This window comes from Lissotriton helveticus, chromosome 5_1 (assembly GCF_964261635.1).
Source record: "Lissotriton helveticus chromosome 5_1, aLisHel1.1, whole genome shotgun sequence".
NCBI classification, from domain to species: domain Eukaryota; kingdom Metazoa; phylum Chordata; class Amphibia; order Caudata; family Salamandridae; genus Lissotriton; species Lissotriton helveticus.
Genome location: NC_136065.1, coordinates 1020461216 through 1020475715, shown reverse-complemented (window position 1 = coordinate 1020475715; position 14500 = coordinate 1020461216). Strand labels below are relative to the sequence as shown.

Here is a 14500-nt window from a genome sequence, read left to right as displayed (position 1 = left end):
CGCCGGATCTGTTTGTAGAAAACCTTATCCTTAACCATCTCAAACCTAAGGATCTCAGTAATTTCTTCACGGTGGAACGCGCCCACAGGGTCCCGGGTGGTAGGCCTCGTACTGGGGCAAACCTCCGTCCAATCATTGCTCGAGTCCTTAATTTTCGAGACCGAGATGCTATCCTGCAGGCGGCTCAGGCCGCGGATCCATTGGAGTTCGAGAATGCGACCCTCCTGTTCTTTCCTGACTTTACCCAGGCGGTGCAGAAGCAAAGACAGAGATTCTTGGCAGTCAAAAAGAAACTGAGGGACAAAGGTATGAGGTACGCTATGATGTTTCCGGCCCGCCTTTGCGTGGAACTTAACGGGAAAGCCTGGTTTTTTAATAACCCTTAAGTGGCTGCGGAATGGTTGGAGAGTGTCCAGCGGCCGGGCCCAGAGTCCCGTGACCAAGGGGAGGCCGATGAACAATGACTTTGTTAATTATGAGGTCAGCAAGGGGCTGCGAACAGTTGGTCGGGGGTCGGTTCAAAGGGGACACGTAATAGAATACCCTGCATATATGTGTTTATAATGTTTAGTGTGGTGCTTGTAATGTGCAGGGGTATCCACATAGAGTCGGGGGGGGGGTGATGGGCCCCCTTGCAGGTCCTCCTCTGTTTTCTACTTTTAGTTCTCTGTAGATTAGCTTGGGGTGACATGCACACTGCTAGTTGGGGATGAGCGCAAGCTGTATGCAGGGGTGCAGGGAGGGGGGGGTGGAGGTACCTGTTTGGGGTTTGTTTAGTTTTTATTGTATCTCGTTTTATTTCACATTGGGTGTCATCAGTCGATCCTGTAATGCCATGGTATTGCAATGTCTTCCGATAGGAGGGTGGCTGGGATCTCCGCACTCAGTTGGAATGTAAACGGGCTGGGGGACAAGATCAAGAGAGGTATGGTCAGCCAGTTGATCCGGAGACACTCACCAGACGTGGTACTATTGCAGGAGACACATCTCATGGGAAAGAGTTGCATGGCACTACACAAAGGGGGATACAAACTGGTTGCTCATGCTGGTTTCACTACTGGGTCGAGAGGGGTGGGGATCCTGGTCAAGAACTCCTTTCCACTGGCCGTCCAGGCCACGTGGGACGATAATAGAGGTCGATATGTTGGGATTTCCAGGCTGTGGGAAGGGAGAATTGTTACTTTTTTGTCCGTGTATGTCCCAACGACCCTCCAGACTGATACCTTCCGTGATTTGTGTAAGATCTTTTTGACGCTGCCTGTTGGGGTCTTGATTGTTGGAGGTGACTTTAATGCGGTGATGAATGGTGAGTCAGATAGACACCCAGCCCGGGCTCTGTTGCCGTCCCGGAGGTGGCTGACTAATTTTGTGGAAACTACGGATCTGATAGACGGGTGGAGGCTGAAAAACCCCAGTGACCTTCAATATACGCACGCCTCCGTTGCACCCAATTCCCTTTTGAGGATAGACTATGTACTGGTACCGGCGGCGCAGGCAGTCTGGGTCCGGGAAGTTCGGCACTTGGCTAGGGGAGTCTCTGACCACTCGCCGGTCTGGATTGGTTTGGACATTGGTGGGCAAGACGTGGCTAGGGTTGCCCCCATTAGCGCTTGGCGATTACGGGACCCTGACATTAACCCCTTCCATGCTCATGACGAGCTCAGCTCATCATGGCATATACCTCTCAGGTGCTCATGACGAGCTGAGCTCATCATGACCACACCCGTTTTCGTTGCTGTCCAGCACAGCAGGGGAAACTACCAAGCAGCGATGTGGTTAAGAGGGAGATAGTGCGGATCGCTGACAGTTATTTTCAGGATAACATGGGTACGGTGGACTCAAAGTGTTCCCTGTGGGAAGCTTACAAAACTGTTATTAGAGGGGAATTGCTGTCGATTATCTCTGGGAAGAAGAGGAAGGGCCGGGCTGAGGTTGACAGGGTGGAAGCTGACTTACTGGCATTGGAACGGGAGGTGTCGACGAACGCCACCTCGGAGGGAATGCACCGCCTTCGCCTCCTCAGAGATGAGTATAAGAGTCTGGCTAGGGATAGGGCGAAGATGCAACACACGGATACCCAGAGTAGGGTGTACGAACATGGTGATAAGGCTGGGAAATCAATAGCATGGCTGGAAAAAGGGGAGTGGGCGTCACGGTTGGTACCGGAATGGCAGACCGTCGTCTCGGGTAAAATAACGGATCCGCAACAAATTGTGGAAGAATTCGCAGGCTACTACACGGCAGTGTATGCGGCCGAAAGCGGTTACACCGAGTCCGAAAATGCGGATATGATACGTGATATTCCGATGCCCACCCTTTCCGACGAGGACAGGGACTACATGGACTCCCCATTCACGAATGACGAGGTGGCACAGGCCATCAGAGGGGTTCACTCTGGGAAGGCCTCTGGCCCTAATGGGCTCCCCATAGAGCTCTATAAAGTAAATGCAAATAAATTGGCTCCCTTCCTTCGACATATGTTCATCGAGAGTAGAGAGAGGGGTCGGCTTCCATGCGATCAGCGAGTCGCTAATATTGTAGTCATACACAGGGAAGGCAAACCAAAGATGGAGTGTTCCTTGTACCGGCCGATCTCCCTCCTGAATGCTGAACTGAAGGTTTTAGCAAAATTGCTCGCGACTCAACTGGTTAAGGTCATTACGACACTGATCCATCCGGATCAGTCCAGCTTCATGCCCCGCCGCAATACTGCCCTTAACTTGCGCAGGTTGCATGGGAAACTGGGTGGTGCATCGAAAATACACGAGCCGACAGTTCTATTACCATTAGATGCCACCATGGCCTTTGGTAGAGTTGAATGGCCTTATCTCTTTGCCGTCTTGAGTAAATTGGGCAATGGTCCGGAGCTTGCGAATTGGGTCCGTCTTTTGTATTCTGATCCCCTGGCTAGAGTCGTGGTAAATAATCATAGATCTGCTGACTTCCCCTTGGGGAGGGGCACCAGACAAGGATGTCCTCTCTCCCCACTGTTATTTGCCCTAGCGCTCGAGCCGCTTGCGGTGTGGGTCCGCTGGGACAGGTCGATCAAGGGGCTTAGGTGGACTTCTGAGTGGGAGGACAAAATATCGCTTTACTCAGATGATATTCTATTATATTTGTCCACCCCCCGGAGTTCTCTGACTGCATTCCTGGATGTCCTGGCAATATTTGGGAGATATTCCGGCTTCGCCATTAACTGGGCAAAGTCTGTTCTCTTTGTTTTAAGCGGTGATCCCCCCGCTGCCCCCCGGGGTGCCCGGTCAGATTGGAGTTGGTTTGGTTCCGGTATTTGGGCATTTTTGTGTCATTAGATCCTCAGATGAGGTATGAAAATAATTTGATGACCCCACTGGCTAGGTTCCGGAGGGGCGTTGTGCGATGGAAATCGCTGCCGCTCTCCCTGCTGCGACGTGCTGTCCTGTTCAAAATGATGGCTCTTCCCCGCTTCCTGTACGCACTCCAAAACTCCTTGGACCTGGTACCCCCGTCTTATTTCAGAGAGATTGAGTCTCTCCAGCGGCAGCTCCTTTGGGATGGTAGGCCGTGGATTGCGTTTTCTAAGCTTACGCTGCCGTGGTACGACGGGGGGTTGGCCTGCCAAATATCCGGAAGTATTACTGGGCGTTCCTGTTGGCGGCCATCAATCAAGCAATTTACGGATCACCGTTTGACCCCGGATACGCAATGGATCGTGGTCAGATACCTGGCGGCGTATTCAATAGGGCATTGTATGCCAGAAAGGGGCGCTTTCCATTGGTTGGGCCCACCGCGTTTGCTGTTCAGGTGTGGCATGAGGCTAATCGTTCCCTTAAATGGGATGAGAAAATAACTTTGGCCACACCATTATGGAATGCTGAGCGCCTGGGAGGCCTATGGAAAACTAAGGGTTTTGATAGGTTGGACCTCATTGGGATATCACAGGTGGGAGATATGTGGGGTAAGGATGGGATCCTTACGTTTGAGGCTCTTCAGGAATGGCATCAATTGCAGGAGAGCGAGCGGTTTCGATATACACAGATTAAACATGCGTTGCTGGCTAGTATCTCCCGGGGAGTCACGCCCCCGGAGGCTTCCCCATTGGAGGATCGGGTGTTGGACGGTCATCTTCTGACAAAAATGATCTCCCTGATCTATAAAAAGCTTATTAACCACACGGAAGACCCGCTCGTGGCTCTTAGGGAACAATGGAACGCAGATGGCCTGGTCTTAGATGACGAAGACTGGAGGGAGGCTGTGTCTTCCCCAAGGGTGATTGCTATACAGATGAGACTCCGGTTGGTGCAGCTGAAGGTCCTTTATCGCTGTTATGTTACGGGCCCACGATTGGTGCGAATGGGTTTGGCTGCGAGTGGAGAGTGTCGAAGGGGATGCAGTGAGGCTGGAACGTTTATGCATATGTTTTGGGACTACACTGTTATCCGTAGTTATTGGGCCGCAGTCCTTGACAAGATACGTGAGGTGAGGGGTGTTAGCCTTGAGTTGGAGGCACACCGTTGTCTCCTGAATGTTTGGGAACCAACCGATCTCACGTCTCATGGAAAGATATGGGTCACGCTGGCATGTGCTATAGCCAAGCGCAATATCGCCCAGCTGTGGGGGGCCTGCCAATCCTCCCATATCGGGAAATGGATGGACGACCTGGACTGGTGCATGTTTAGAGAGCGATCTGTGTATGATGCCAGGGGTAGGCCCAGGAAGTGGGGAAAAATTTGGGGTGCTTCTACCGGCTACAGAGGAGATATCTGTGCTCCCCCCGCTACACGGGAAGATAATGTTGTGTCGGAGGAGCCTATCTGTATTGTATTCTGTAACCGGGAAGATGTGACAACAACTAATATTCGCTCGGATGCCACCCAATGTATCTTTTGTTTATTTTACTGTGTGTGTTAATAAAAAGAAAGTGAAAAAAAAAGTCAACACTCACTTGTAAAAAGTTATTACATAGAGTAATTATCTCACAGGGCCAGCACACAGATCACTTCTTGATGCTGGTGTGGCACTGACAGGATTCCCTAATCTCTTCCTGCCAACTGAGATGAGAGTGGTGGAGTTAGGGCTGAGAGCCGAGGTCAAGCTGGACTGGGAGCGACCATTGACACGCCTGGCTGGCACACATGATCTTCTCCCGCATCCTAAGAATTGTGCAGGTAATGCTGAGAATGCAGTGCCTGTGCCCATGAGGAGGAGGCCCTGCACCAGGTTACCCACCTACCTCTTCCTGCTGGCTGCCTGTCGCTAAGACAGAGACCCATACCAGCACACTGACTGCCCTCTCCCCACCTGCTGATAATGAAACAGCGCCGTAGGTGGGTTGAGAATGGGACCTATCTGCAGCACTTCGCCATGTCAACTGACTGAACTTTATTCCATATATGTGTTAAATTGGGCTATTGTTACTCAACAAAGAGCAGCAGTGCTTGTCAAATCCATTTAGTTGCTAACAATATCATACCTGTGGAGTGTATCCTATCTGTCCATCATTCCATCCGTCCATCTATACATCCATCCACCCCACTCCTTGGGATGTTTCTTTCTTCATGTTTACTGTGAGAAGTTGGCCTGGTGTATGATGTTCACCATTCTAGTGAGCACCTTGTATCAGTCCAAACAACCCTTATGGTGATTGGTTGTAAGTCAACCTTATAGACAAGCTATCCTAGTGGTAGCATGGACATAAGCAGTCTTAGGCTTAACTCAAGAGGGCATGTGAAGCCAGCTGTTTTACCATATGCAATCCTTTTAATACCAAATGAAAGGACACCACACAAGTTATATATTATAAAAATATATGTATTTATTACTAAAATAATCCTCTGTACTCTTTATGAGGACAGAGGCACAAGCGTTTAACAAAAGCACAAAATAACATACAAAAGTTGCACAGTTATGGATAGGCCCGGTGGCCCCTAAAACCATATACTAAAATAGTGGTATAAGTACCACATCACGAACAATGGTAAAGCCAGGGGTCTTGAGAATTGCTGGGGCTACACTGGACTAACAGAAGTTAGGACGTGGGAGGCCCACAGGATGCGGGTGCAGTGTCTATAGGCACACGCGTGCACCATAGAAGTCAATGGCGCGTAAAAGTTAGGAAGTTGCAGTTTTGGAAGTCTTCCGACTGGACTAGAACTTAACCACTTTAAACTAGGACACTAGAGGTGTAAACCACTACAGGAGCACCGGAGCACTCTCGTTACCTCACCCACAGGAAGCGGGTGCATAGCTGCCAAAGTGTGTCGGGTTTCGTTGTGGAGTTCTATGGAGCCTGGAGGTGAAGATGCTGCAGGCGGCCAGGAGAGAAGAGTCCGGTTGGATCCAAGGGTGGATCGAAGATGTAGAGTACCTGAAAGCAGAGGGGACAGAGTCTGGGTCACTAGCCAGTGACCAGGATGGAACCAGGAAGGAACCAGGCGATGTCAGGCGCAATCAGGTGGTTGTCAAAAAGCTTGTCTCCGCTGCCACGTGGACCAGGAGGTATCGACGATGACCAGGAGGTGGACACGGGCTGTCCCACAAAGGCTCTCACTGTCGGCGGTGTTGGCTTCCGGATTGGAGTCAACAGGCCTTTGCAAATGCAACCCACACAGGATTTGAAGATTGCTTCTTACTCGGACCAGCAAGGTCTGAGGGGCCGCTCCTTTTCAGGGGAGCGAGGGCCAGTCTGGAGCAACCAGACCAGCGGTGTAATTTTGTAGGATCGTCGTCACAGAGGCCACTAGCCAACGGGCAAGTGACCGGACAGATGCGTCGAGCAGGAAAATGCAAAAGGGCCCCACGCAGCACTCGGTGAGTGTGGAGAGGTGATCTTCGGTGCAAGAGCTGCTCGGGGCTGGGGCTTCTCAATCCCCAATGCACAGCTTCGAGGGTGCCTTGAGAGCTGCACAAGAAGCACTTCACTGGCTTTTCAAGATGGCCGGTCCCACGTCTCACGTTGCCTCCACGGGTCTCAGCTTTGCTGTGGCTGTGGATCGGGCTGTTGGAATTCTGGAAGTCTGGTTCTTGTCAATCTTTGTCGCTCGAGCTCTAGCGGGAGCAGCGGCAAAGCAAACCTTGGAGCGCTTGATGGTGCCTGTTTGCACAGGGTGGTCACTCCTTGACCACAAGGGAGATTCTTCAGTCTTCTACGTCGAGTAGGATGTCGAAGGGTCCAGAGTTATGTTTCAAAGTTTCAGTCAGGATTATCTAAAGTCTATGGACACAGCTCCTACCTTTATTCCAAATCAAGGGGCTTTGTCCAGTTTCGCGCCAGAGCTGGGGCTGGAGTGCCCCAGCACCGGTTTGAACTGGGCTATGCATGGGAGACCTCATGTGCCCCAGGCAGTGTCTAGTTTCACTCGCCCTCCCTGCCTCAATCCACTATCTCCTGTCTGGGGTGGTGTAACACATCCCTGTGACAGGAAACCTTTTGTCCAGGCCTCCCCTGCCGGAGTTTCGGTCAGCAGCAGGAGGCCAGACTTGTGTCTGTGGCAGCAGCATCCATTTTGGGATGCTGAGGCTCTGGTTAGTTTTAAGCGTGTTTAAGGAAAGTAACATGTCTTCTCCCTCTAGAAGGGTGGAATGCTACCCCCGTCGCCAGGACTTAACTCTGCACTCTCCAAAGCATTTAATATCAACCACAACAAATATCACCATTGCACCCAGAATTTTAGGACGAACAATAAATCTACTCTTTGTTGAAATGTTCCAAATCTACATTCTGTACTGTCGAGATTATGCTGTTTTCTAAGCAGAGAGAAAATCACCTAAAACTAAAAATGCCTGACATTAGAGCTTGTTAGCGCTTGTCAGTAAACGGCAACTAAAGTTGATGACTTCTGTTTTGAAATGTGAAATTCTCTCGTAATCTATACTCATGATTTGAAGCATGTTTTCTGTCCCTTTCATTTTAGGGTAATGTGGTCGATGTTCCCCGTGTCTGCCTTTTCTTCATTTCCTATAGCCTCCAAGTCATCATTTTGATTGTATCTGCTTTTTCGGATATCTCAATTGAAACGGAGGAAGAAGCAAATAAGGTAGCCTAACTGTTTTCATTATTGCATATCTATCTTGTCTCAAATCGGTGTTATGAAGCGTGATCTTTCCACATGATCTTCTGCGCTCTGTGCTCCATTTTGGTACACGGCGGCTTCCGTAGATTAGCTGCATACAACCTAACTCTCCCTAATGCCACAGCTTGTATTTTCTCATGTCCACTGGGTTTTTGTAAATGTAAAGGTAGGATGTCATTTTCCTATGCACATGATAAAGAGTGCAGGTCTTTTTGGTTTGGGACTGCCAGCAGCTTACGTTCTTTCACTGCACCCATATTTAACGAGAAGTAAAATTAAAGTTTTAGCTGCATTGTTTATAACCTAGGACCACACTGAAAGTGACGCTGTAGAGGGTTCTTCCTTAAACGTAATACGACGTAATACGACAATAAGGGATGTTATTACGGTAAATACTTTTATGACTGTGTTCGTGAAGTGCTGGTATTTCTCTGGTTATGAGCATTCCAGAACAGTCGTTGAGAATTAAATGACCAGGGGCCAGATGTAGGTAAATAGTATTTACCGATTCTAAAATACCGAATTTTACCGAATCTCCCCTACATAGCAAATGGCTAAATACCGGTCGGTAAACCTGAAATTTACCGAATTTCGGGTTTACCGACCGGTAATGGGCCACCTACATCTGGCCCTAAGAGAAGTGCAGCTGGAAACACTAAAGTTTTAGCCGTTTTTTTATTGGACTTTGATAATTACTTACTTACTTTGCTCCTAAGGTTAGTATTGGAATTACTAGATGCAAATTGTTTCAGAGAAAACAAAATAAACTTAAGAGTCAATTGATGGCTGATCAGTCAGCCGTTAAGCAATAGCAAGCACTTATAAACTTGCAATAGATGGTAAATATGAGTTTACAGGAAGAGCTGATATGGGACCAGGTGGTTATAGATGCTTGTAATCAATTTGTTCAACAGAGGCTATTGTTCAATGAAGACTTTTACTTGAAAGACATTATAGCTATAGTGGGTAAGGAAGATTTGTCTGGAAATGTGCCAGTGTGTTAAAGAGTGGTTCTAGAAGTACTGACTGTGAGATAGTGAGTAAAATTAATGTCAACAACTAGAAATGGAAGGGCAGAAATGGTAGTATTGGGAAGGAAACATTTAAAGATACCACAAGGTGTTCCAGCTGTGAATCTTGTCCCGCAATAACATAAAAATTTAGCAATTGTGGAGTTTGCAGGCATTATACAAGGGCAAGTCATAAAAGTGTGGATGATGAAATAGAAGAATTTAGTGAATACAAGTTTAGGTTAAAAAGTCATGAGTTTGCGTGAAAATATGTTTTTGAATGTTAGTGAGTATTTTAAAACAATTAATTTTTTTACAAGACGATAGTTAGATTTTTGGGAAAGACAAAGAAGAATGTGATTATAGGCTGGGGAAAGTATTGAGTATTTTCCAACAGAAGGAACTCGCTGTGGAGTATTTCAAATACAAGTTTGCAGAGAATAGTATGACTTATCAGGGACATGTTATTGGGAAGGATGGTGTTAAACCTAAACCTTACTTTATGAAAGCTATTGTTCATCTCCTGTTCCTACTTGCAACATTGATTTGCATGCTTTTTGGGGTTTCCAGGGGTTGTGTGCCAAGCATGTTCGTAAATTTACAGAAAAGTCGTTTTGCATTAGGCAATTGTTGAAGAATGAGGTCAAGTCTGAATGGTCAAAATCATGTTAAGATTTTATCGAATCATCCAAAAAGCTATAGTGAATGCTACCATTCAAATGTTTTTTACCCTGATGCAGACATTATCATCACAATAGATGCAAGTAGCAAAGGATTGAGAGCTGTTTTAGCACAGGTTGGAAAAAGTGGAAGAGAGGTGATTATAGCATATGTGTCACATTCATTGTCACCAATTGAAATAAAATACTCTGGTATTGAAAGAGAAATATTAGGGTGTGTTTGGGTCTTGGAACATTTCAAGGTTTTTGTATGGAGAAAATAATTTACTCTATATATAATCACAAACCCTTGGTAGCTGCTGAAAGCAACATTAACTCCTGAGCGAGAATTACCAGATTATCAAGAAGATTGCAAGATTTGTGTACAAAGTATTTTATGTACCTGGAAAGAAAAAAGTAGTTGCAAATATTCTTACCAGAATGCTGGTTCTACTTGAAGAGTGCATAGATGATGTGTGGATTGAAATTCAAGTGGCATTTGTGCATTACTGCTCTTTGTACTGTTAAATGGTGGTGTGACTACAGCAACAATATTGTTTTCCAAAATGTGATGATGTAGTGAGGAAGGGTGGCCTTCCTAATGGAAGTTGACTAGGTTAGAAAGACCTTTTGGGGAAGTAAGATGAGGGTTGACTGAGGACAATGGGCTGGCATTTAGAGGGAATCGAGAGGTGCAACTGGAAACTTTGAGATGTCTCATTATCAAATTGGGCCATGAGCGTCACTGTGGGATTCTACAAACCAAATGTGTTTGATAAGCTGTAATGGTGGACTAGCATAGATGTTGCTCTGGAGAGATGTGTAGGAAAGGGTGCAATGTGTTTTATGGCTTATAAGTCTTAAAAGCACTTAAGCCACCACTGGGTAAAGTAAATGTGCCTAGTGGTGCTTGAGAATGTGTTGCCAAATATATTATGGGTTCAGTGTGTATCACCCAGCAGTATCTTACAGCTTTAATTAACCTTCTTACTTTGGTCAGTATCTAACGTGGTAGATAAGGCAGATACTCATTCTGCTTTGAATGTTTTGGACCAGGTATTTTAGTTGAATGTAGTCCTGCAGTAATTTTGAGTGAGAATGTGTTCAGTTCTTGTATAATAAAGAAAGGAGTTATTTAGAAAGCTTAAGATTGTAACACAGAACTACTTCATTATACAATCCTAGTGGCAACGGAATGATTGAGGGATGTTACTGTGTTATCAAACGTTATATTCATCTTGCTTCTCAATGCAGAGTGGATTGGGAGATACAGTTGGAGGATGTAGTAACTGCAGTAACACATGTGAACATTATTTGCAGTAACGCATGGGAATTTAATAGTTGCTTATTTTTTCCATTGCTGTTTTCTATATATAATAATGTAATTTAGTGTATGTATTGTATGTAGCTAACATAAAGTTTGTATGACTTTAAACCTTCTTTATTATTCTTGTTGAGGGGTGGGTGCATCCTTTAAAGTGATATATTAAGGAATGTTAAAACTGTAAATAATGTTATGACTCTTTGTACTCTTAATGTGCTGGTGTTAGACCTGTCAAACTTAGGGTGGTCTTCCCCGAAACCTTTTGCCTTCTCCCCTCCTGTTTTGCTGAAATCGTTCTTTTTTTTTTTTTTTTTGCTCCTAGGTGGGTGTGCATTTTACCACTACTAACCAGTGCTAAAGTGATTGTGTTCCCTCCCTAAAACATGGTAAAATTGGCTTACACCTGACTTGCATATTTAGTTTACTAGAAATACCATAGTAAAGTGATATACCATATACCCAGGGCTGGTAAATTAAATGCTACTAGTGGGCCTGCAACAGTTATTGGGCCACCACCTAAGTGGCCCCTTACAACATGTCCCAGGCCTGCTATTGCAGCCTGTGAGCAGTTTTAAACTGCCAATTCAACTTGGCAAAATAAACCCCTTGCCAGCCCTTAAACTCAGTTTTTAATACATAAAAGTGCAAGCCGTAAATACCTCAGAGGACAGGATGAATTGTATTTAAAAATTTGGACATGTACTTTTAAGTTTTACATGTCTTGGTAGTGAAAAACTCACAAATTAATTTTTAAGTACTTTGAGACCTACTTCTCCTGTAGAATAACATTGGGTTGCATATTACATTTAATAGGTGTTAGACCTGGCTTTTCAAGCGGGTTTATACCCAGATGTTTTGCTTGTGAGCCTCCTGTTTTTGACTGTGGTTTTTTTTGGTTTTGGGACTCTGGACACTTTACCACTGCTGATCAGTGCTAAAGTGCATATGCTCTCTGTGTAAATTGTTATTACGGATTGGTGTTGCCATGATTGGTGTATTTGATTTACTACTGAGTCCCTAGTACAGTACACTTTGTGTACCCAGGGCCTGTAAATCAAATGCAGCACTGATTGTGCCACCCACACAAGCAGCCTTGCAAAAGGTTCTTAAACCTGCCACTGCTGTGTCTGCTTGCAGTTTGTACTGCCATGTCGACCTGGCAAAGTGCACTCACTTGCCAGGCCCTAACCTTCCCTTTTATTACATGTGAGTCAGCCTTAAGGTGGACCCAAGGTGCCCCTGTGGGTAGGATGCAGTGTATGTGAACGGTAGAACATGTACTGATGTGTGTGGCACATCCTGGTTGTGAAATACAGTGTATTCCGTTTTTCAGTATTGAAAGGCTATCAGTCCCATAGGATAGAATGGGGAATGCTTTGTAACATCTTACAAGTATGTCTTCCTATTGGGACAAGATAGAGAAATTGAGTTTAGTATGCCTGAACTCAAAATATAAAAATGCATCTTTTACTAAAGATGATTTTTATATTGTGTTTGAAAATACCTCTTTTAGAAAGTGGGTATTTTCTTGCTTAGCCATCCTGTGTGCCTCTGCTGGTTTGTAGATTGACTGTCTGGCTTTGGAGTGACACGGGCTGGGGATGTGCATTCACTGTAGACAGCCACGGGGGGGGGGGCTGAGGTGTGTCTTGCCTTTCCTGGATGAGTCAGGGCTGGACTCAATAGACTTGGGCTGCATTTAGAGTGGGGGGAGGAGATTTCTTTGTACCTGAATGGGCCTGGTCTGCCTTACACAATGCTGTCTCCACCTCCAGCCGGAAAGCTGGACCAGAAAGGACAGAACTGGTTTTGCTTGAGCACAGACCGTCTCTACCACCAGAGAACAAAGGAAAATGCTGTTTAAATATTGGGGCCCAGACCACAGATCTTTTGACTACTTCTGGACTCTAGAGGAACTCTGCCAAGGAGAAGAGCTGGGAAAACTGAAGGAGAAATACTGCCCCATTGCTGTGTGCTGTCTGGGGTTGGCCTGCAGTGGCTGTTTCTGCCAAGGAGAGGACAAAGACGTTGCTGTGTGCTGTGCATTCTGCTGGAAGAAGATCCCCAAGGGGGTTGAAGTAGAGTTTGCCTCCAGTTCTGAAGTCTCAGGGACACACAGACTTCATACCCTCTGTCTTCTGCATCTAAAACTGCTGTTTCAGCTGCCACAGAGGGAAATTGCAACCCCGACACCGGCCAGTGATGCCGCGACCTGCAAGAAAGCCTTGGGCACCACTTGTGAAGTGCACGATGCATCACCCCAACTTGCACCACAGCCCCGACGCTAGCTTACACCGCACCGTACCAACTATGAAGCCCTCGGCCACTGCCTGCACCGGAGCCGAGGACACCCCTCGTGATGCTCACTAAGCACCACCCGACTCGCATCGCAGCCCCGACTTCACCGACGCTGGTGCTTCATCATCATGCAGCGGATAGCTGATGTGGGTCAGTTCCTGAATCCATCTACACCGCCCCATCGTAAGGAAATAACGCCTCACCGCCATCATGACATCAACTCCCCTTAAACAGTAAGGAACCGACGCCTCACTTGTCTAACAGCAGTAAGGAACTGACGCCTCACCTCCCTTGCATCGCAGTAAGGAACCGAGGCCTCACCTTCCCTGGGATCGTAAGGAATCGACACATCACCTCCACTGTGGTTGTAAGGAACCAATGCCGCCCGACGCCAACAAAGCATCACCTGCCCGACGCCGTGCACCATCTTTGCTTTCATTGTTTGCCAATAAACTGTTCTTTGTGGGTCTGTGTAACTCCACGCCCAATGCCACGCACCTCGCGGTTGGCACCATACTTTGGATCTTCATCTGTCACAATGTCGTAATAGCTCCAGGTGGCGTTATTTGTTGCTACAAGCTTTATTTGTGTAAATAACCTATTTTTTAGGATATCTTGGTAGATATATTGTGGATTTTTGTTTGGTTTAGATAAAGATTTCCTATTTTTCTAAACTGGTGTGTCCATTTGTTGTGTTTTCACTGTATTACTGTATATTGTGCACAAATGCTTTATACACAGCCTCTGAGATAAGCCGGTCTGCTCGTGCCAAGCTACCAAGGGAGTGGCAGGGGTTTTCTAAAGGTGTTACCCTGACTAGAAGCAAGGGTCCCTTCTTGGACAAAGGTGCAAATCATTGTCAACTAGAGAACCCTATTTCTAACAATAGGTGATAACTTATGTTTGGGAACAGGTAGAAATGTCATGTTTGGTGTCTAAAGAGTTGTCATTTAGGATCCTCTTTAATGGTAACGTTGGATATTAAGTAACAATTCTGAAAATGCCACTTTTAGAAAGTTGCCATTTTCTTGTCCTAACCATTTGGGGCCTGTTCCTGGGTTACATGACTAGGTGTAGTTGGCAGTTGGCATTTATGTATTCCTCCCAGATAGATAGGTCAGGTGTTTCCAACTAGTCCATAGCGTGCTACCTGTAGCT

At 46.4% G+C, this 14500-nt stretch overlaps 1 protein-coding gene across 1 annotated transcript in view; it reads left to right on the top strand.

The window, feature by feature from the left end:
- The window catches only part of ABCC2 (ATP binding cassette subfamily C member 2), a 678688-nt gene that overhangs the window by 200342 nt on the left and 463846 nt on the right, over positions 1-14500 (top strand). Inside the window, exon 4 of the mRNA XM_078643538.1 lies at positions 7893-8015. Coding sequence (XP_078499664.1) covers positions 7893-8015 — 123 coding nt within the window. The remainder of the gene's footprint in view (positions 1-7892; positions 8016-14500) is intronic.